The following is a 23,786-nucleotide window of genomic DNA, read 5'->3' as shown; positions in this document are numbered from 1 at the left end:
TATAATATAATTACGCATGACGCTGATTGAGATTACGGGCAGTAATTGCATCTTCTCCTTTGTGGACCCAAACCTTTTAAGCTCACACTGTACCAATGATGTTTTTACATAGTGTATTTGTTTCCTAGCCTAATGCGATATACTGTATAGCGTTACGCCCCCATGATAGATGCGCCTGCCAGGATTTTTTTATTATCTTTGAGCTGTTTTGTCACTAATGGTACGTTCTGTGCATACTGGGGCCCCAGACGAAATCTCAGATGCGGCCGATGATTTGTGAGAATGTTGGAAAAAAGACCATTTATGGGGAATTACTGGGTAATGTAAAATAAAAAGTCTCCTGGAAACCTAAATCTTTAAATTATTTCTTTTCTTTCAAGAAATAAAAAAAAAAACTCTTGAAGAAAAACATTCTTCAAGAACAATGTGTTCTGTAAGCCTGGATGCTGGATGAAGAGTGATGACATCTTGTCTCTTCAGACGTCCCCATAGGTTTTCGGTTGGGGGCAGATCAGGAGACACGGGGCCACTGAGTCACTCTCACCCTGTTCTTCTTCAGAAATGAAACAGTGGCCGTAGATTTGTCTTTTCGATCATTGTCATGTTGAAAAAGTGTTTGTGTACCGAGGGCACAGAGTGATGGCGGCATCCAGTTTCAAAAACATTTATCTTTCGATCATCAATCCAGGGTATAGAGTCTCAGTAGTCTTCATATATTTCAGCATTGGCCCTGGCAAATTGTTTTTTGTTTTTGTTTTTGGCTTCTTTCATGGACGACAACCATTCATGCCATTCCTCTGCAGTGTATGCCGTATTGTGTCTCGGGAAATCATTAACTCCAATTTGGCTTTTTGCTTACATGTGAATTTTCTTTATCTCTTCTCATCAGAAAACGCTCCTGCTCAGGTGGTACCTCCCGTGGTGGCCTAGACGTCTTTGAGGTGGCTTCAGTTCCACCTTTGTTTTTTTGTATCAATTTTGGTACCAAATTCTGACTGAGAAATAAAGCTTTTCACCTTTCTTATGAAAATATTTTTTTTCTTCTCAGTGTTGTGACATTTCTCTTCCATGTGGTGCCGTTGCTGACCACATGAAATGGGACAGGATTTTCTTTGTTACATAATGCCCTGTTCCTAAGACTTTGATTGGTGTGTACTCATTTTTTGCAACATGGTCTTTAAAGATTTTATAAAAAAAAAAATAATAACAAAACTTAGGGTACGAAGCTCACCAACATTGTTAATAGGGGTATCCGTTTGAAATAATCCAACACTGCGATTGCAGTATTGAGCTGTCAGTTTGCAGCGATAATAGGCAGTAGAAAAGGAAATTCTCCACATCCACCCATAGGTAAAATAAAAAAAAGTTATTTTATTGAAGATCCATTAAAAAACATACGGTACACGTTTCGAGTGGTACACTGCTCTTAATCATAGCATGGTTAAGCATAAATGAGCATATGCAGAGTAATACAGATGCTGAGATTTACTCAACAGGAGAAGTGGTACTGTGCGGGTGATGTATAGGTGTCCTAGTACCCATTTTTCAACACGAGAGCCCCAGGCCACATGTTGCTTGTGCTACTCTGAGCAGCCAGCATGTGCTAAACGTGCTACTATGACCTGCAGCGTCTTCACTCAAGCACAGCTAGAACGTCAATAGTCAGCAGTTGCACAGGAGCTGCCAGCAGAGGATCTTGATGATTTTTTTGCTCAAGTGCATTCAACATGGCAGACCATTCCTCAGACAACTATTAATGCACCTGCACATTAATTTAATACTATAGGCATGCTGACCTTGTCCTATATTTTTCTGCATTTTGCATGGGTGATGGGCCGTGTACCCTTTTCCACCTATCTTTCCAAAACTTTTTTTTTTTTTTTTTTTTAATTAGGGCTAAGTTGGATTTATTCCCCAGATCATTTGATACCTGATTAGGAACCTAGGTAGTTGAGTTATTAAAGTTGGGATTCATCCAGTGGGGTCACCTTGTCTCCTTTAGGCCATGTTCACACAATGCGTTTTTTACTGCGGAACCGCCGCGATTTTGCCGCTGCGGGTCCGCAGCTGTTTTCCATGCAGGGTACAGTACAATGTACCCTATGGAAAACAGGAACCGCTGTGCCCACATTGTGGAAATTCACTAAAAAAGCCGCGCTGAATAGCTGCGGTAAAAAAGAAGGACCATGTCACTTCTTTGTGCGGAACTGCAGCGGTTCTGCACCCATTGACCTCCATTGTGAGGGTCAAACCCACAGTAAAACCCGCAGACGAAAAAAATATCTGCGGGTTTTCTGCAGTTTGTGGTGCAGAACTGCTGCAGCAGGAAGTGCGTGGGCGGAGTGTGGCTGTCCCCCCGTGCCCCAATCCCACCCCCCCATGCTCCGATGCCACCCCCCGTGCTCCGACATGCCCCCCCCCTCTTCCCCCCCCGTGCCCTCATATCCCCCCCTTATACTTACCGTGCCTCCCGGTGTCCGTCCGTCTTCTCCCTGGGCGCCGCCATCTTCCAAAATGTCGGGCGCATGCGCAGTGCACCCGCCGAATCTGCCGGCCGGCAGATTTGTTCCAGGCACATTTTGATCACAGTGATAACCTCACAGTGATCAAAATAAAAAAAAAAAGTAAATGACCCACCCCTTTATCACCCCCATAGGTAGTAACAATAATAAAATAAAGATTTTTTTTTTTTTCCCCCACTACAGTTAGAACTAGGGATAGGGTTAGGGGTAGGGTTAGGGTATTTTCAGCCATTTTAACCCTAAAAAACTTCCTAGAAAACACACAGACTCTGCAGAGAAAACTGCATAAAAAACCGCACTAAAAACCGCATAAAAAAACGCATCAAAAAACGCACCTGCGTTTTCTGCCAAGAGCTGCGGTTTTTAGTGCAGAAAAACAGCAGGGAAATCAGGAACGTGTGAACATGGCCTTACACTCTTGATAAAAAATATTAGCTAAGCACCTCATTTTTTATGTGTGCAGGTATGATGGGATTCATGCATTCATTAATTCCAATGTATTTGCACATATAGCCTTATATTATTGTACATAATGGTCGTCGCAAATATGAACATATAGAACTTGTTTTCCTATAGATGACAAGTGCAGTTGTTTGGGGATTTTTTTGCATTCCCTGTGTGTAGGATTCTGATTTTGGGATGAAGCTTTCCTTAGGTTGATCTGTATTCTGCCTGAGTCCCCCTGCCTGTATCTGATACATGGCGGCTGCTGTGAGATCAGGATACGGTATCGCTGGGCTGTAGCTTGCAGACGCTGGGAGGCCGTGTAACGCCACTCTGCACATTATTCGTGATTCTCCTGTGGCTCCATATTAAATTATACAGACGACCAGTCAGAGCTCCCAGTGCTGCTCTGCTGCTAGTAAAGATGGGATTTGGTGTCTTCGTGCAGCGTCGTCCTTTTCACCGGTCGACCCTGATCATCGTTTAAACATCACTCCGAGCTCAGAAAACAACATGCCCGTGGCCGGGTGGAGGTACCATGGGTTGCGGTGCTCTATGTTCTCAAGGTAAGATGCCATATCCATGGGTGATGCACTGGAGCTAGCGGTTCCATTACCTCCTCGTATTTCTAGTCGCGCCATTTTCATAGCTCATTGACATCCAGGGCAAGGAATATGCAAAACATGGATGTCGACAAGTTAATTCCATATCCTTCTGACAGTGATAAACCTATACACAGGTAAAGCAGACTAACTTGTCATTTTCCATAAGCTCAAGGCAATATCTCAGTGTGGCGGCTACCCGTTATACCCGATAGATTCTGGGTGAGTGACAGATTTAGCTCTGCTACATCTAAATAGAGATTGCTGGATTTATCAAACTTTGGGTTGCAGTAATGACAATTTCTGCCCGTTGGGGCTGAGACAGATTAAAGCCAACCTGATGTAGTGGTGCTGATTTGCATTCTCCAGAGTTTCGTCTTCCATCCAGATGAAGCTGAGCTGACTTGACATTGGATTTTCGTGGCCATTGGGTGGTCAGGTGGGCAACCTGTGACCTTGATAGAAGAAGTGAGAGGGACTTTCGCTCAGATCTAGAAAGGGGTTTTAGTTACTTATACTTGCTGGGGAATGTGTACCGTCATTTTCGGGGAAGTTGCCTTATTAGGGATTGTGTTGTGTAAGTTTCCGAGCTGCAGACCTTTTTTTCCGAGCTGAATTATATAACTAGCAATAGGGTCTCTTCTCAGATCCCGCTGACGTTACAAGATGCAGGAAGACTGTTATGTAAGCTATCTACTTGTGATAGACAAGCACCAGAGTGTGGACAAAATCTTGCCATTTTTTTTGTATAAGTGCTATGGGTTTGTTCGACTTTGATTAATTATATAATGTATGGATGGCTAAGAAATGTATACAGTAATTATACATCTCCTATCATATTACATATCCAGTTTCTTTGTAGTCTAATCTTGGAGCTCCTGAGCCTCAATGGAAAAATCTGTAACGTTCCCACGGCTACCATGTTCCATTTAGAATCCTGGTTTATTCTTATGGGGCACAGGGTTCTCGAGCCCCAGGTGTCGCCGTGATTACAGACAACAAACAAGCCCTGTGTAGTCCGATCCGGCCAGGCGTTGATAACTTACAGACAGCAGAGGAGAAAGCAGATAGAACGAAGTAACACATGACTACTAGATCAGACTACACAGGGTTTGTTTGTAGTCTGTAACTACGGAGACACATAGGTGTGCGTAGGAGCTGTACACACGTCTTATTTTGTCTTATTTTGCTTTATTACTGTATTGTTAACATTGTTACCTATGACTGTTGTGTTTGAAACTGATAAACTGTAAAGCGCTGCGGAATATGTTGGCGCTATATAAATAAAGATTATTATTATTATTATTACACACAAAATGGACTTTTTTTAATCTAAACTATTTGCACACTTGCTTAATTCTTTCTTTGAGACGGCGGAGCAGATTTCCAAATGGAGAAACTAAAGGGAAATTACTGAGGTTTTTATTTATTTTTAATGAAAATGAAGGATTGCTGGGGATCCAACTGTCGGGACCCCCAGTGATACCAAGCTCAGGGTTCTGTAGTCCCGCGCACGGCATCTGCTCTACTCATTATCTATAGAACTCCAAGAAATAGCCAAGAGCTGCGTTAGGCAGCTTCACAGACTACGAATGGAGAAAAGGCCGAGCATGCGCACCTCCAATCCGTTCCCGATCTGCCGCCGGGGCGCTGGACCCTCAACAATCAGCAAGTCATTTCCTATCCTTTTTAGGAATGACCCTAGTTCTGACATAAATCTGCTACTATCATACAGGTCAAATAACTTCTCTTCCTTCTACTCGTAGGTTTGATTGATTCGTTATTTGGAGGTTCTATACGGGACTCTCAAAATCGCAAGACTGTATCATTAATTTACTTTATATCTGCTGATAGTTCTGACTAATAAGTAATTGCATGGTACCATCTATAAGAGGGTACAGATGTAGCAGTCACACCTGGGTCCTGGGGTCCAAGATCCTGATACACCAGTATTACCAATAATACACCAGTATAATACACCAGTATAAATGGCACATGGTAGGTATGGGGCTCTGTTACACACTTTGAATTGGGGCTCAGGAACTCCATGATTGATAGTATATAACATGGCCGTTTACATGACGGGTTTCCCAAAGGCCCGATCATCTTCAAGATAAGGTTTGTGGCTGTCAGTCAATAAAGTATCATCTACAATCTGATAATTTGTGAACAAATGTGATGGGAGTGTTTTTCCCCAGACCGGGGATTGACATGAGTGGAGTGCTGCTCTGAAGCCATAGGAGCTAATGTGCGGAGAGAAATGCTGCTCTGAAGCAATTGCTGCTAATGCGCTCCTGCGGTTTTTTTAATTCTCCAGGATGGTTTTGTCGGTCCTTGATGTGAATGTGCCAAGCTGGGGGTCAGTTGTACGTGGAGACCCTGGCCTTGGGGGCCGACGCTTGTGGACTGCGAGCTCCCCGCATGTGTCTCAATGTAATTACATCATCTTGTGCTCTGTTTATCCGTTAAAATGAGTCCCTGTGCCACATAATGGCGGCTTTTTCTAGTGCGTGGGGAAAGCAAATAGACGTTTGTAGAGCAGTTTGCATATTTGCTTGGCAGGGAATCAGGAGATAATGGAATATGAGCGATGTTTCTGTACAGAATCATTTCCTGAAAAATACGTTCAATTAAATGAGAATGTCTGTGTGTTCTGTCAGAGCACACCTACCGGGCAGCGAAGATCTCCGAGAAAATGCTGGATATTGTGTCCTTTAAATTGGTAACTTTTTCCCCCATGAATGAATATTGTTGTAATTATTTCTTATATTGATCTAGCGTATGACCGTTGCAGACTAAAAAATAAAAAAAAGCTATGATCCCGTCTGTCACATCCTTGTTGTTACCCTTCCAAATATATGTTATAGGACTACGTGAGGGTTTGTTTGTAGTCTGTTACCATGGAGACACATGAGTTTGCGTAAAGCTGTATGCACAGAATAGATGTGTAATGGTTGACAAACGTTCCTGTAGTTATTACACTTTTATGCTTCTTTTTCAGTATCTGATCTCCAACAAGAAGGCATCAACGCCATCAATCTGCCGCTTAATCCGATTCCTTATGAATTGGACCCGGAGGATACCATGTTGGGTGAGTTATAATCCTGTCGCTGGTATTTGCTGGCTATTCTTCATTTGTTTTAGATAATATGTATTTTTTTTCTTTCCTAAAGAGGAGAATGAGGTGAGGACCATGATTGACCCCTACTCTAGAAGTGACCCCCGACTACAGGAGCTCATGAAGGTACCAGATATTTACTATGTATTCTGTTCTGTCACCGAAGCTTCATCGTTGTATAATGAAAGGCGAACAACTTTGTAATATACTTTGTGTTTCAATTCCTCAGTATTTTCAGGATCTCTGATGGTTGTCAGTGAATACTGGGCAGCGCGGTGGCTCAGTGGTTAGCACAGCAGCGCTGGAGTCCTGGGTTCTAATCCCACCCAGGACAACATCTGCAAAGAGTTTGTATGTTCTCTCCGTGTTTGTGTGGGTTTCCTCCGGGTACTCCGGTTTCCTCCCACATTCCAAAAACATACTGATAGGGATTCTAGATTGTGAGCCCCATTGGGGACAGCGAGCGATGATAATGTGTGCAAAACTGTAGAGCGCTGCGGAATATGTTAGCGCTGTTGCGGAAAACGTAAAGACTTAGGTCCCGATTCATCATTTGTGGCGAAGTCCCACTTCTTTTTTCGTCTTGTGTGTAGGGATTCACTCTCTCTTAGGCAACAGGCGTTGGGTCACGTTCACACACGCAGTGCAGTTTTAGTCCTAACACACGTGCAGTTTTTATTGCTTTCCACAGGTTGCCCATCACCAAAACCACATCATCCTAAACATACGGTAAATCCTTGGACTTGTCCAGGCGCTAACTACACAGGACGGACCCTGGCTGCTCCTACACTGCCGAGCTAGCCCCAGCTTTGTCAGACAGAACAGCTATCGTCCATAGCACCCCCTGATACTTGCGGTTCTATGGCCTGAACATTTAATCGTGATCACATATGTCAATGCGTGATCACCTGAGCAGGTTACAGTCCTTTCTCCTGGAGCAAACGTCATACACACAAGTGGCACAATCCCACCAGTCTTGGTATCCCCTTCAGCCTGTTTAAAGTATCAAGTATGTAGAACTCATACGTTCACAATGTTTATTCACTGTAACACTTACTTTATTCATGGAGGTTTCCCAGCACATTATTCTGCATGGAGGCAGCTATTTTTTTTTTGTATCCACGTGATCCTTAATTCCTTGTTTCTGACCATTAGAATAGTTATTTTCTCTAGGACATCATCATAATAATAATTTTATTTCTATGGCGCCGACATGTTCCGCAGCACTTTCCATTTTAGAGGGGACTTGTACAGACAATAAGCACAACAGGTTCTAAGAGGAATGAGGGCCGAGCTCACCAGCTTACAATCATGGACAGCCATATGGTCAGTCGCTGGTGTATACTTATGCCAGTGTTGGTATATAGGTAGCATCCTTTATTATCGCGCCCATGATTCCCTCCCATACCTCTTTGCTTCTGCACGTTTCACATATGTGTGATATTACCTTACAAGATGGGTTTTATAACTTTGAATTACAGCGTTTTGCATCTAGTACAATGGCCGCTGCGCACAATGGCGCTTTTAAGCGAATATCTGGAATGTTTTCTCTGCATTATTCTCATAGAGTCTTTGTATCACTCTGCCCGTTAAACAAACCCTATACAATGCGTTGGAATTGTTTTATGCAAGCATTAAGTTCACGTGTTCATCTGTTCCTTTCCGTGATGTCGCTTGCAACTTGTTTAGAAAGTGTAATAGAAATCGGTCAATGCATCGGCGCCCGTGGGGTCGGCAGAATAAACAATCCGTTGCGGCGACGTCTTGGCAATTTTCGCATTTATCTTGTTAAGTGTACGCTTTGCTTTGTGACTAAAAAGGATTTCTCCCACAGAAATGGATAAAACATTTTCCTTGGTATGAGGCCGCTAATGTTTGTGACTTTTGTCTGTCTCCCCAGGTTCTAATTGACTGGATTAATGATGTGCTGGTGGGAGAGCGAATTATAGTGAAGGACCTTGCGGAGGATCTCTACGACGGGCAGGTTCTGCAGAAACTTTTTGGTAAGAAAATAGATTGAATAGAGTAGAGAAATGGGGGTGGCGAAGAGTTCATGGACGACTGAGTGAAAACATCTGGGGTCTAGATTACACATTCACAATAGCAGGCGGCATTGTCGTACAGAAGTGATCACGCCATTAATCTGGAACAATGTAGAGACCTTGTCGCACTGCGCAGGAGGCAACTTCCAGGGGAGAAAAAGGTTTTATTATCACATTATAGGCTGAGGGAGATGAAGGATTTAGTCACGTTACAGGCGCTGTTCTGAGGATGCAGTTAGATGGGAGACTTCTGCCCTAGGAAAAACTTCTTGTCATTAGGTAACATATTATATATACATTGTAGCATCAGAACATACACAGGTTGTATCCAGTGTTCGTGCATGATATACTATATTCAGTGCATTCGAGACTCCTCCGAAATTGTGTAGAATTACTTCCTAGAAAAGCAGGAGCTGTGATATATACAGAGGGACCAAGTCCATATTAAAGGGAACTTGTCCCCAGGTTTGCCCGGTACAGTCACCACCTTTAAGGCTGCTTTTACGGCATTCCAGTATGCTGTATACATGTTCCCAAGCCCCTCTGCATAGTACAAAATAACTTTTATTTTACCCACAGTCCAGTCCGATGGGCGTCTCTGGTCTCAATCCAGCGCCTCCTCTCTTCCTACAATCGTCGTCCTCCTTGCCTGCTTCATGTGGATGACGAGTCCGATCTCATCCACAGTGTCCCCCGGTCTCGCTTCTGCGCAGGCGCATCTCTCTCTGCGCAGCTGAGGACAGAGCAAAGTACGTGCGCTGCGCATACACCAGGAAAGGCCAAGGAGCGCCGATGACTGAAGCAAAGCCGGCGCATGCGCACCACACTTCTTTCCTCTGTCTTCAGCGGGGCAGAGAGCAATGCACCAGTGCCGCAGCGCGATGGAGGACACTACGTGGATGACGTAGGATTAGGGATGAGCGGACCCTTGGAATTTCCAGTTCTTTGGGTTCGACCAAACTTCAGTTCAAAGTTCAGTTCGGGTACCAGAATTGTACCGAAACTTGAACCTGAAAACGAAATCAATGGGGACTCGAATTTTGAAGCCGGAAAATCTCTCTCCTCCCTGATCTGTAAAACGTATTTACAGGAGAAGTCCGTCTTCAGAGTCCAGCAACGAGTCCAGCAACTGACACCAGATTTCTTGTACAAACCCCAAACTTTACAGTTCGGATTCACTCTTCTCTACGTAGGATGTATCATCCACATGAAACAAGTAGGGAGGACGGCGATTGTAAGAAAAGAAGAGGCACCGGATCAAGGCCGGACACCCATTAGATTGGAACGCGCCATCTGTGGGTATAATGATATTATTTAGTGCTATGCAGAAGGGTTCGGGGACATGTATACAACATACTACGATGCTGTAAAAAGCGGCCTCAAAGGTGATGGCCGTACATTATATTGGGTAAACCTGGTGACACGTTCCCTTTACTAGGTCTAGAATTGGAGGTCAGAAAAGCTCCTGTCTCAGTGCTTTTGTCCATATAGTGTATTTATTTATACTGACACCAAATATATGTATAATATATTTATACTGGCACCAGATGGGTATCTGCATATATACATTATTCATATATCGGGTGTTACTACAATGACATTTTACCTTTTATATCTGTAAATCAATGTAAATACATTATATGTTGTATCATCGTAGGTACGTTCTCCATTGTGTCAGCAGCCTGTATACATTCCTTTCAATATAAATAAGTCTCATTACCGCCTCCTCGGTGTAATTTTTCCCATTTATTTAATAATACCTATAATGACATGCATCGCCGGTGTAACCTTCCCCTGACCTGGCGTACAGATGTGTCTCCAGAGCACCAGGCTTCATGTTTGGTCTATAATTTCCTCAGTAAAAAATGTAAGCTCCATTCACGCTTGTGTTAAAACCTAGCGACCCTGCCTGTGTTTAATATGAGGCTCATTGATTTCCAATGCAATATCTCCGCCTGTAGCTAGGGCCGAAAGATGCATCTGAGCTTTCAGCGGCTCTGCTTCTGGCGAGTCTGATCCATCCACTCATCTCTTTTCATCTCTGTGTACTCGAGCCACACACCGGCTCTTCAGTGAGAGCAGGGCTGCGGCTCCCTGCTCTTAAGTCCAGCTTATTTTTCTTCTTCCTATTATTTTATAGATTTTTTTTTTTAAATATTTATATGTAGTTATTTTGTTATACTGACAATATATAACAATACTTTGTCTGCCAGTTTTAGATTTTTTTGCACAAGGTATGGAATGGGTTAAAAAAAAGGATAAGAAATGCTCATCCCCTGCTGCCACACGGCTCAATAAACTGAGTAGCGGCTCGTGTGTATGTACTCGCCCGAAGGGGGTAGTCAGATGGACCAAGTACGAACCGAAATGCACGGACTGGTCAGCGGCTCTACCCACATCAGCATGACAGCTGCATAGAAATATATGAAACTGTCACACTCAGGTGGGGAGAGCTGCCGGCCAGTTTGTGCATTGCCGTCCAGTCTTGGTCCGATTTATATGACTGACTGCGCCGTTAAAGAAGCATCAATTAAAGGGGTTGTATGGGGAAAAAAAAAAGTTTCCCAGGGCCTTGGTGCTGTAAAATATGACATTAAATGATACTGGAATAATGGCACCTCCACCTGGATCTGGAGCTGACCGTTCTGTTTTCTGCATTGACACAGGCAGAAGAGAGGCCATTTTTCTGCCTGCAGCAGGAACACTGTGGCCTGTGACTGGCTGCAGTGGTCAATTGACTTGAGCAGAAAAATATCCAATGACTGGAGGGTTAAGTCACCTGACAGCTGCAGGCAGTCATCGAATGCTGCTGGTTGAACAGTGACGTCTCCTCTTGGTCAGCGCAGACCACAGCACAGCGAACGCTGAATCCAGATGAAGGTCAGTAGGTAAGTAGAAGTTATTTAGTCATTTTTATGCCTCCAAGTTCCTAGTAAACTTTTTTTTTTTTGCTCCAACAACCCCTTTAACCAATACATGTAAACTTTATTATTTTATTCTTTCTGCTCTGCTATGCTGTCATCTCTGGTAACTTATTAATGAATCGGGAATGTCAGGTTAAATAGTACTATAAATGATTAGTTATGAATCCATGACTGCAATCGATGAGTCCGTGTGCAGTAGCTTTTCCCTTCTGCTCTTGTCTTACAATCCAGAAAAGCTGGAAGGAGAAAAGCTGAACGTGGCTGAAGTCACACAGTCCGAAATTGCCCAAAAGCAGAAACTGCAAACAGTCTTGGAGAAGATCAATGAGACCCTGAAACTTCCTCCAAGAAGCATAAAGTGGAACGTGGACTGTGAGTTCCCAGTACATCTCCTCCTCACCACTACTTAACCTTAATGGAAACCACTCTGACAAGTGCTACAACACATTGATACAGGAAAAAAAACCTTGTATGTGAAGCAGTATAAAGGAAAGGACGTGGAGTTGTCACTATAACCTGCTTAAGCATTTAGTAAAGTAGTAAAAACAGTCCAAGATTAGAAAAACATGTCGGCTCAAATACTGAAGGCTGCGTTCACACAGTGGTATTTGGAAAGGTTTTGAAGTTGCAGATTTTTATCAGTTCAATTCGGTTACTTTTTTTTTATTGCGTTTTTGAGTGCGCTTTTTCACATGCTTTTGTATCGCGCTTTTGACGATGCGGGTTTTGTCTCTTTTTGGTTTGTCATGTTGTAACTCAAGCAGCTTTGTCTTGTATACTTCTCGGTTGACGCGTTGCGGATTTCAAACACGCACCGCAGGTCCGTATACGCATTATAAAAAATGTATTTAATTTCTATAAATCCGACCTGTTTTGCTGGATCTGTAACCAAATTTTTTGCACAGTCAAAAATACGCAGCATCAAAAACGCATCGTGAGAACATAACCTAATACTGATCACTACTTCTGGACAGTTGTTGCAGTGTTTTCTATTAGCAGCCATGTTTTTCTATTGCTGTGAATTGCGGTAATTGTACCTGGATTTATAGATTCATTCATAGATGGTTTTTACCAAACATATAGCCTTGCCACATCTAAGCACAATAACCGCGTCATACTCCGCTTTATGTAACCTCTTGTTTCTTTATATTTCAGCTGTCCATGCCAAATCTGTAGTGGCCATCCTCCATCTCTTGGTTGCCTTATCTCAGTATTTCCGTGCTCCTATCAGACTTCCGGATCATGTGTCAATACAAGTGGTGGTTGTACAGGTAGGTAACATTTGATCGTATTTTCTGGTCAGAGGCATTGAATAAAGGTATTACTTTGTACTTAGGATAAAATGGAATAACACATTGGCATTTCATAACAATTTCCCTTTTTTCGTACAGAACGAACATTTACTGACTTTGGGCTTTTTTTCTTTCAATGTTAGATTTTTCTAGTTAGGCCTCATTCAGACATCGTTTTTTTCCACGTGTCATCAGTTTATCTTGTAAAAAAAAATGTCTCCACCTTCTCGTTTTTGTCAGTCCATGAAAACCGGACTGCACTCGAGTGTGGTCTGATTTTTTTTTTAATGGAACCATTGACTTGCCTTGTTGATTTTGATCCAATCCTCGGATGAAAATCTGTTTTTTTAAATGGACCACTTGGTCTGGAAAAAAAATCGGACATGTGCAAAGCCCGTAGACTATCATAGGTATGAGGAAAATCATGGATAGCACGCGTACTAGAGAAAATGATAATGTGTGCAAACTGTAAAGCGCTGCGGATTATGTTAGCGCTATATAAAAATAAAGATTATTATTATTATCTGACATCTGAATGAGCCTTTATACACAGAAGAAAATCAAAGCCAATAAACCAGTCATCACTGTATAAGGTTCTTGGGCCAAAAAATCTGTCAGATGAATAAATAATCCAATGATGTAACTTCCATGTCACTTTGATTATGTCTTATTCCACAGAAATATATTTAAAGGGACAGAACTGTACAAACTAAATCCCGCCGCTCGGTGCATCACGGCGGGGCCAATCATTTGATCTCCACCCCTTCTTCTTTGATTGACAGCTCTGGCTTCTTAGAGCCAGAAAAAGGTTGGAGATAAATGGATGAAATAATTGCACCGAACGCCTGTACTTGGTGTGAACAGTCTTCCTGTGATGACAATGTCCCTTTAAAGAGAACCTGTCACTGGCGGAAAGTGGGCAGATTTTGCTCTTATTTTATTCCCGCTCCGAGTATTGCTTTTTTTGTTGTTGCTGCTTTTTAATCTGCCGTACAGTTTCAGATATATGATCCCTTTTTATTTTGTGCTATTTTTTATGGTGTCGCTAACAGGATTCTATGTAGCCATGTATTTAGGTTGCCCTGCATAATTACCTACACCCCTTGGTAAATAGCACAAAATAAAAAGGCCCATATCTCTGGAACCATATGGTGGATTTCTAAGCAGAAATTAAAAAAATATTCAGGAGAACAGCGGTAATAAAATAACAGCAAAAACTGGCCCCTTTTGTCCTGGTGATGGCTTATTAGTATATCTCATCAGTTTATTTCTATTTTGGAAACCTAAATAATGTGCGATACCCTATATTATGGGCGACTACGCTAATGATACTAAAATCAGATCATCCCCATTAATTTGCGCATTTGTCAACCTTTTTTTGACACGTAATAGATGTCAGATGGATAATGAGCCACAGAACACATTTATTTGGCAAATTTGATCTACAGCAACGTAGAACAGTCTGGACAATGAAGTTGGGACAGAAAAAAAATTATTAAAAAAAAGAAAGAAATTAAGTAGAACTCTCTCTAAAAATCACTAGTAAAAATATGCTATGGGTTTTTAGGTAAATGGGGAAAGTCGTAGATATTTCTGCAAGACATTTGCTCGTGAATATATATCCTTAGTTGTTCTGTCCAAATTTTATAAATTCTTTTCAATTCCAGCTATATTTCTAGGGTTACAGTAAGGGTTTTCCTGTTTATTCTGAGCCCTGAAGGTAAAATCTGAGTGTGTAAACTTCTGACGCTTTTCTTTTATTCTACCCATGCCTCTCAAATCAAAAGCAAGCACCTTTACCAAGTAGTATTGATTTTAAAATCTCTCTCGTTTTATGTATCCAGCTCCCGTGCAGACCTATGTGTCTCCAAGCTTACTGACTCCACACAAACACTGTGCAGTCGGACAGCAGAAGAGGAGACAGATTCCAGAGAGTGTTTGTAGTCTGTAACCATATACACACAGAGGTCTAAATAGGATCTAGATTCACTAAATGAGAGAAATTCTTAATCAAGGCTAGTTCTTAAAATTACATAATTCCATTTTAGATGCATTGCAGGACTCTGCCAAAGTGCTATTTTTTTACATCTAAAGCACAGGAGCAATTAATTTCAGTTGCAAAATCATGCAACCTCTTATATATATTTTATTAAACAATTCCCATTGTGTTGGGTAGATTTTCCTGCTAGGTGTATGAGCCGTACTCAGTTGTGTGAGGTTATTCTGTTTCAGAAGCTGGACGGAATGCTGCAGTCTCGTCAGATCCAGGAGGAAATAACCGGTGACACTGAGTATGTGATCATCATTTCTGTCTGATGGTTTTTAATGTAGAACAGATGTGTATGAGCTAACTAATCTGATATCAATGTGCTTAAGGGGAAAGCAGAGGACAGCCCAGTCCCAATCTGCCAGCCTGACCGGGACAGTCGGCACATATAAAGTACAGTCCTCTATGTGGGGTATCATACATGTATTCAGTGAGGTAGTCTAACCAAATTCATTTTACTAAAGGGTTAATACAGCAGTAGTGTCACTGTACCAGGCACTGATCCTCAGTTACATCCTGTTTTATACCCCAGAGCTGCACTCACTATTCTGCTGGTGCAGTCACTATGTACATACATTACATTACTGATCCTGAGTTACATCCTGTATTATACTCCAGAGCTGCACTCACTATTCTGCTGGTGGAGTCACTGTGTACATACATTACATTACTGATCCTGAGTTACATCCTGTATTATACTCCAGAGCTGCACTCACTATTCTGCTGGTGCAGTCACTATGTACATACATTACATTACTGATCCGGAGTTACATCCTGTATTATACTCCAGAGCTGCACTCACTATTCAGCTGGTGCAGTCACTGTGTACATACATTACATTACTGATCCTGAGTTACACCCTGTATTATACTCCAGAGCTGCACTCACTATTCTGCTGGTGCAGTCACTGTGTACATACATTACATTACTGATCCTGAGTTACACCCTGTATTATACTCCAGAGCTGCACTCACTATTCTGCTGGTGCAGTCACTGTGTACATACATTACATTACTGATCCTGAGTTACATCCCGTATTATACTCCAGAGCTGCACTCACTATTCTGCTGGTGCAGTCACTGTGTACATACATTACATTACTGATCCTGAGTTACATCCTGTATTATACCCCAGAGCTGCACTCACTATTCTGCTGGTGCAGTCACTGTGTACATACATTACATTACTGATCCTGAGTTACATCCTGTATTATACTCCAGAGCTGCACTCACTATTCTGCTGGTGCAGTCACTGTGTACATACATTACATTACTGATCCTGAGTGACATCCTGTATTATACCCCAGAGCTGCACTCACTATTCTGCTGGTGGAGTCACTGTGTACATACATTACATTACTGATCCTGAGTTACCTCCTGTATTATACCCCAGAGCTGCACTCACTATTCTGCTGGTGCAGTCACTGTGTACATACATTACATTACTGATCCTGAGTTACATCCTATATTATATTCCAGAGCTGCACTCACTATTCTGCTGGTGCAGTCACTGTGTACATACATTACATTACTGATCCTGAGTTACACCCTGTATTATACTCCAGAGCTGCACTCACTATTCTGCTGGTGCAGTCACTGTGTACATACATTACATTACTGATCCTGAGTTACACCCTGTATTATACCCCAGAGCTGCACTCACTATTCTGCTGGTGCAGTTACTGTGTACATACATTACATTACTGATCCTGAGTTACATCCTGTATTATACTCCAGAGCTGCACTCACTATTCTGCTGGTGCAGTCACTGTGTACATACATTACATTACTGATCCTGAGTTACCTCCTGTATTATACTCCAGAGCTGCACTCACTATTCTGCTGGTGCAGTCACTGTGTACATACATTACATTACTGATCCTGAGTTACATCCTATATTATATTCCAGAGCTGGAATCTCACTCATTACTGTATTTTGCTGAAGACATTCCCCATGATACAAATCACCAGGGTAAGATCATGCAGACACATAAAAAGGGTATGCATTCTTCACAAAAATAAAATACAAAAACAATGGCTTTTACATCAACTTTTTCCACATTGGAATAGATAGGGTTTGGAGAAGATGTCATAATTACATGGACGTTCTTAAAAATTAATGGACTATTTCTTCTGTTTTATTTCCAAAGGGCCTTATCAGGAAGACATGGTGAGTGTACTGGATGTCTCATGTGATTTACAAATTAGAAATATTATATTACAATTCCATAAAATGACAATAGTCCGTCATCCCTAGTATTTGGATGGATATACTGTAGATTATATCAATGAGTGGAGCATTGGGTGCATGCAGACAGAGCACTTCCCCCTCGAAGCCTTGTCCTGGGGATCGGTGGCGGTCCCTCTGGTGGTTCCTTCAGTAATCAACAAATTATCACCTGTACTGTGGACCGATGAGCAAGAGTCTTTGTGTGTACGGGATGTCAGGAACAATAGCTGTCAGCCGAATATGTCATCTAAAGCAATAGATCATCAGCCTGTGGATGTATGCAAAAAGCTTTTCATCCACTGTTAGCAAATGGAGATTTTGAAAAATGAATATTTGCTTTCCTCTGCTGTGAAATGAGCCAGTATTAAAGGGGTGATCTAGTAATATGTTATTGATGAGCCATTTACAGGAACAGATTGGTGGGGGTCCAACACCTGGGACACCACCGATCAGATGGTTTTTGCTCTGGTGCTTGGTGGATGTAAATATTTTGATTGGGGGTGCTAAGCGCCGCTCTAATCAACATGTGATAGCCACAGCCGGCTCCTGTTATTTACATACAAAACTGTGCTACAGTAGCCAGCAGCAGCCGCTACAGTGATCAGCGCTGCACTCGGCAGCTTCCTTCAAAGTGTTTACATCTGCTCAACACCAGAGCAAAAACAGATGATCAGAGCGGGCGCCGGGCATCGTACCCCTACCGATCTGCTGTTGGTAATAGATCATCAACACCACATGCCTGGCCAACCTTGATGGGAGGGATCCTTGAGGCAAGATTCCCGGTGATCATCTAAGTGCAAAATGTCAATAACGTACAATGTTTTTATTTTTCAACAAAGTATGCATTTCCATTATTCCTGTGTTTAACGCTTTTATGTTTTGTCTTTGTAGAGAGAGATGCTTTTGATACACTTTTTGACCACGCACCCGATAAACTTAATGTGGTTAAAAAGGTTAGTTATGGGGGAAATTGGAAACGCTCTTCTATTTATTTACAGGGATAATGTTATCGCAAAAAAAATAAAAAGTAAGCTAAATAGATTTAACATTGAAAATAATAACCACTGACAGCGGCTTTTCTTCTATGAAAATAAAAGGACCGGGTGTTGAAATGTTAACTTTCCGATACATCTCTTCCCCGACGGATGATGTCGGGAGGCCTCCATACACCTCAAATGGTTGTCCAAACCTGCCGATTTCAGCGGGACCATCTCTCATCTAAGATGTATTGGGTCCTTGACTCTGTTGATGCTACCATAGCAGTTATTAACGTCAACGGTATTGAAGGGAAGAAAAAGAAATGACAGGAAATGATGGAAGTTCATTGTTCTGAACGATTAATTATTGTTTCCTTTCAAACTTTTGTAGACTTTGATAACTTTTGTCAATAAACACCTCAATAAACTGAACTTGGAAGTGACAGAGCTGGAGACACAGGTAAGAAGTGATTCTAGGTTCTTATTAACAACTACTTATTCATTTATTTGAGTTTGTGAAAATATCATTTTTAAAAGTTTTCCTACTTAAACTGTTTATATTTTGCAGTAGGGTTTAGTTGTCTCGGTCCAGTAAGCAGTGTAAAGTATAGTGTTTGGGGTTTTTCAGATCTGTATGGATACATGTGAATACTCTTTCTGCGCTTGATGTAATATACACATAGATTATAGTACAGGGGTGAAGTGTACTAAGCAGCACAGAAAAAAAACATAATCAATAAGTACCCATGGAAACTAAAATGAAAACCTCAATTTTTCACACTACAAGTTGCGTGCAAGAAGTTAGAAAGCCGAAAAATACACAACAATATTTAACCGAATAACTGTTTGTATAAAAAAAAAAGTTGTACAATGTTTGTGTTTTTGTAGTTTGCAGATGGCGTCTATCTTGTCCTATTGATGGGTCTTTTGGAAGGATATTTTGTGCCTCTTCATAATTTTTTCCTCACTCCAGACAGCTTTGAGCAAAAGGTAATTCTACATAAATGTATCATCTACAAATTTCTTTATTGTCATAAATATTGATAGAGATGCTCTTGAGACAAAGTAATATATTTATATGTGTGTGTGAATATTGTGTTGTACAATTTGTTATTAATTGGGCCTAATATTATAAAGTCCCTATGTCATGAAAAGCTAATGGAAGGTGTATGTGCAAGAACTAAAGGCCCCATACAAATTATACTAAGGCCCACCATTGTTGAACCCACCATTCTTGGGGAAGAGTAGGATCCGGCTGATGTCAGGGGAAAGAAGGATCCGCTTTGCTGAATTTTAGCAGCCAATTCTTTTCTTCTCCCTGAAGATAAGCAGCTGCCAGATGACTTTGGCAGCGACTCTCTCATAGAGAACAGAGGAGTGTTTTGCTGAGCCCAGCGTTCCTATGTATTGGGAATTGGAAGAGAAAGTTGTCAGTTTGGCCGAAGGGTATCTAATGTGTATTGAGATACGCAGACGCAGGGTAACAATGCAGCTATCAACACATTTCACATGCTTGCCAACTGTTCTTAATTTGCCGGAACTATCCTGAATTTTCAGATACAGTCTCAGGAAATTTGATCTCTCAAAAGCCGGGAACGTGGGAGTGTCGAATGGTAGTTACATATCTTTATTCTCCCAGAACTAGTTTGCCCCCTATCTATTGACCTTCTGAAGCCTCTTCCAGTGGCCTTCACGGCTCATCTTTGCCCACCTAAAGGGCGTTCTGATTAGTTAGCTAGCATCTAGCAATGGTTCACACTAGGGGGCGCTCTCCCACGCCTTAGGCTGCGTTCACATTTGCGTTGCGTCAGGGCACATTTTTGGCGCAAGTGTCAGGGCACAGAGGAGGCTGCATGTTGCATTTTTTTTGCATCCAAAATCAAGCCAAAAATGGACGCATGCGTCACAAAACAATGCGTTTTTGCATGCGTTGTGCATGCGTTGTGCGTTGCGTCGCCGACGCAACGCCCAACAACGCAAATGTGAACGTAGCCTTACAGTCAAGCAATCACTAGGTCTAATGTTACAGGTAAAGGCTTTATCTGTACATTTTCCATGTCATCAGGATGGTTTTGTGAATTTTCTTTCACTTTTGCACTTCTGCTCAAGGGGCGAAAACAAGTTGATAAAATCCATTTTCACAGATATTTCCTTTGTGCTGATGCTTAGTTTAATGTGTAGCAAACATGTTGAGTCTTGTCTTGGCAGAAAGGAAGTACTGCAATAATAATTACTATAATACAGGCTGGTAGTGACATATTGCACCGTGCTAATGATGATTAACACGGCGGAAAAGTGTTAAGGGGAATGTCTCATTAGGAAACGACATATTATAATAGCCAAATTTTTATATAACCATCTCTATTTAAAACAAATGCTGAAAATGCAGATTAATAATAGTTTGGCGCTTCATTAATTATTGCATTGTTGTCCTTTTTTGGGGTGTTTTTCTTTGTCTGTTTATCATTTGCTTCTAATTCTCCTTTTAATTTTCACCTTTTTTTTTTTAAGTATACTTAATGTTTTCACTCTCATGAGCAAGGTATGGGTGTTTCCAATTTTTTTCAGCTGATTCATTATTTGCGTCTTTTCAAAAATGTAAAAAAAAAATTTGGTGCAAATGTACTCCAGTCCCCATCCTAAGAGTGATGTTATGTAGACCTGAAATGTTGGCACCAGTTTTGCGACACTTGCGACTTTTTTTTTTTTCCCACTAAAAAGTAATAAAAAAGTGAAAATCAAAAATAAAGACCATTTTTGACTTTGCACCAAATTCATGAACCCATTGCGCCATTTTGAAGAATTTAGCAGAAAAAAAAAAGACAATGAATACCGCAAGACAAAAAAAGAAAGTTGACTTAAAAAAACCACAAATGATGAATTGGGGCCAAAATGTTAACTCGCCAACAATATTCTAGCCGTGCACTGGCATCCCACAAAATTCTCCTGAAATACTCTGTGCTGTAATGTGAATATGTAGAAGGATCATCTTTATTCTCATTTGCACAAGGAGAGACTAGAAGCGATGGGATGAAACTGAACGGGAGGAGACACAGATTAGATATTAGAAAAACTTTTTGATAGTGAGGGTGATCAATGAGTGGAGCAGGCGGCCACGAGAGGTGGCGAGTTCTCCTTCAATGGAAGTCTTCAAACAGAGGCTGGACAGACATCAGGGGGTTGGACAAGATGACCCAGGAAGTCCCTTCCAACTCTACCATTCTATGATTCTATGCTTCCATATTATTAAAGCCCTTTTCCGATTTCTCTAGGTCGTAAATGTATCCTTTGCATTTGAACTCATGCAGGACGGCGGCCTTGAGAAGCCAAAGCCAAGGCCGGAAGGTTAGTTCAGTCTTCATCATGTTGAGTTATTATTGTTCCCCTCCACTTTGATGGTTTCTGATCTCTCTGTTTTACCCCTCAGACATAGTGAATTGTGACTTGAAATCCACACTCAGAGTCCTGTACAATCTCTTCACCAAATATCGCAGCGTGGAATAACGCAGCCCCAACGAGAGGAAGAAATCCAGAGAAAAAAAAGTCTGAAAAGCTTCACATCTATTCACTATGTTTATCTAATGCTTGAGAAAAAGGGAACATTTGATATATTTTTGGATTATTTTTAAGACTGTTTCATATAAATTCCCATCTAAAACCACAATCCAGGTCAATCCAGGTTATAGGAGAATGGTAATTAAGCACTATTAGATGGTGCTTCTTTTTTGTTTTGTTTTTTACACTGCCATCTTGTTTTTGGGTTCCATCCGTCATTTCACCCCATTTTTTTTTTAAGTCCAGGTTCCTAAAAACTCTGCCTAGCTGTCTCTTATTTATTCGGAAGATAACTGGGTGACAACCAATATGCAAATAATATATATGCGAATATGTGGGTTGTCACCCAACTTTATGGTCTCTGAATGGGGTAATTTTTGTGCTGTTGTGCAATTAAAAACGCATCCCTTATGGTGGTTTTGTAGCTTAAGGCCTCGTTCAGGCGTCCATTTTTACGTACAAGTTATCCGTGATTTTCATATGATAGTTTATGGGGCCATTTACATGTCTGATTTTTCCTCAGCCCGTGGGGACCCTGGAAAATATCGGAGACATGTCTCATTTTGATGCGAGGGTCAGATCAAAATCAGCAATGAAAGTCAATAGTCTGTTCAAAACAGCTGACATGTGCCTGAAAAGATGTGAGCTCACCGCCAGAGCCCCCATCAAAGGGAGGGAGTCCGACATCGGCGTACGTTCAGGATTTGTCGCGTTTTTTCGGCCATTTTCCGCTGAAAAAAACGCTTAAAAATGCATACATAAGCATCCCATCATTTTTAATGTATTCTGCAATTTTTGTGCACATGATGCGTTTTTTTCCACGCAAAAAAAAAAAAACGCAATGCGGTGAAAAACGCAGCATGTTCATTAACTTTGCGGTTTTTCCGCATTTTTGCCGCTATTTAAAGCATTGGGAAGCTCTGGAAAAAAACGCACGAAAAACGAGAGAAGAACGCAATAAAAACGCATGCGGGTTTCCTGCAGAAAAAGTCCGGTTTTGTTCAGGAAAATTCTGCAGAAAACCCTCACGTGTGCACATAGCCTTACGACCGATGTTGGAAGGGGGTTAAAGGGAATCTGTTAGCAGGTTTTTGATGTATCACTTAGTTTTATGGGTGCAGCAGTTGTGATACAATCCCAGTTTTCTCTGCGGCAGATCTAGCAGAGCTCGGAATGCTGAGCCCTGTATAACCCCCGCCTACAGCACTGATAAAATACACACTTTATATCTATTTACTATCTGCTTTTGCCTATTGCTCACAATTCTATTTTCTGGTTTGTTTGTTTTTATAGGGTTAGCATTCGTCAAAATATTGACATTTAGAACAGATCCAATAATGCTTCTTTTCTAAAAAAAAAAAAAAAAAACCTGACCATTCCAAATCATTGTAACCAAGTATTGCTATACGCTGAGCCATTCTGACGGTGAAAAATGACAGTGAAACCTAGACCAATAAAATTAAACGGAAAATAATTGCACGCACTAATGGACCATTTCTAGAAAAAAAAATTGTGTTTAAAAAGGTTGTAAAAAAATAAGAATTTGACGGTGTTAATTTCCATGAAAACGTCTTGGTCTGAACTCATTTAACACGTAATTTATGGCTTTTGCAAATTTTCCGCTAATGAATAACTGCTGCAGGTCTGTAATTTACCTGCTGTGAAAATTAAGAGGTTGAAATATATATACGAGGAAAGCTCGGCGTGCCGCTAATCTGCCACCGATACGGAACACGCAGGCCATTGTGTCAGGTGTTTCCTTCCTAAATCAAGGATAATATCATGACGATCCCCCGCAGGATCTACAAATGGATTAATTGTAAGTCATGTTCTCCCGAAACGAAAGTGGCCCTATGTTTACACCCGCACCGTAGCGAGGAATTTCGGTCGCATACCATTTCAATAATAATATAATATTTCACCTATTGGGATAATTGGCCGTGGCTTGGCTGGGCGCCATCCGCTTGCCAAATGACATTATTAGATTTTCTGGGTTTTATTTAGTAAAAAATTGTCTTAACGCCGAAGCTTAAT

The 23,786-nt window shown here is 41.4% G+C and overlaps 1 protein-coding gene across 2 annotated transcripts in view; it reads left to right on the top strand.

Annotated features, from left to right (window-relative positions):
* Positions 1 to 23,281, top strand: part of PARVA (parvin alpha) — a 66,631-nt gene extending 43,350 nt beyond the window's left edge. Inside the window, exons 1-13 of one of the 2 annotated variants that reach the window (XM_069740194.1) lie at positions 3,211 to 3,532; positions 6,570 to 6,659; positions 6,742 to 6,812; positions 8,587 to 8,689; positions 11,884 to 12,024; positions 12,808 to 12,923; positions 15,177 to 15,235; positions 17,141 to 17,160; positions 18,112 to 18,173; positions 18,589 to 18,657; positions 19,086 to 19,187; positions 21,470 to 21,542; positions 21,625 to 23,102. In XM_069740194.1, the coding sequence (XP_069596295.1) occupies positions 3,505 to 3,532; positions 6,570 to 6,659; positions 6,742 to 6,812; positions 8,587 to 8,689; positions 11,884 to 12,024; positions 12,808 to 12,923; positions 15,177 to 15,235; positions 17,141 to 17,160; positions 18,112 to 18,173; positions 18,589 to 18,657; positions 19,086 to 19,187; positions 21,470 to 21,542; positions 21,625 to 21,701 (1,011 nt within the window). In that variant the 5' untranslated portion in view covers positions 3,211 to 3,504 and the 3' untranslated portion in view covers positions 21,702 to 23,102. Of the gene's footprint in view, positions 1 to 3,210; positions 3,533 to 6,569; positions 6,660 to 6,741; positions 6,813 to 8,586; positions 8,690 to 11,883; positions 12,025 to 12,807; positions 12,924 to 15,176; positions 15,236 to 17,140; positions 17,161 to 18,111; positions 18,174 to 18,588; positions 18,658 to 19,085; positions 19,188 to 21,469; positions 21,543 to 21,624 lie in introns of those variants that run through there. The other variant, XM_069740193.1, reaches the window with a different exon arrangement.
* Positions 23,282 to 23,786: the final 505 nt, after the last annotated feature.

The sequence above is a fragment of the Ranitomeya imitator genome, chromosome 9 (assembly GCF_032444005.1).
Source record: "Ranitomeya imitator isolate aRanImi1 chromosome 9, aRanImi1.pri, whole genome shotgun sequence".
In the NCBI taxonomy this organism is placed as follows: domain Eukaryota; kingdom Metazoa; phylum Chordata; class Amphibia; order Anura; family Dendrobatidae; genus Ranitomeya; species Ranitomeya imitator.
The sequence above is the reverse complement of the archived record's forward strand: the minus strand, read 5'-3'. Positions and strand labels throughout refer to the sequence as shown.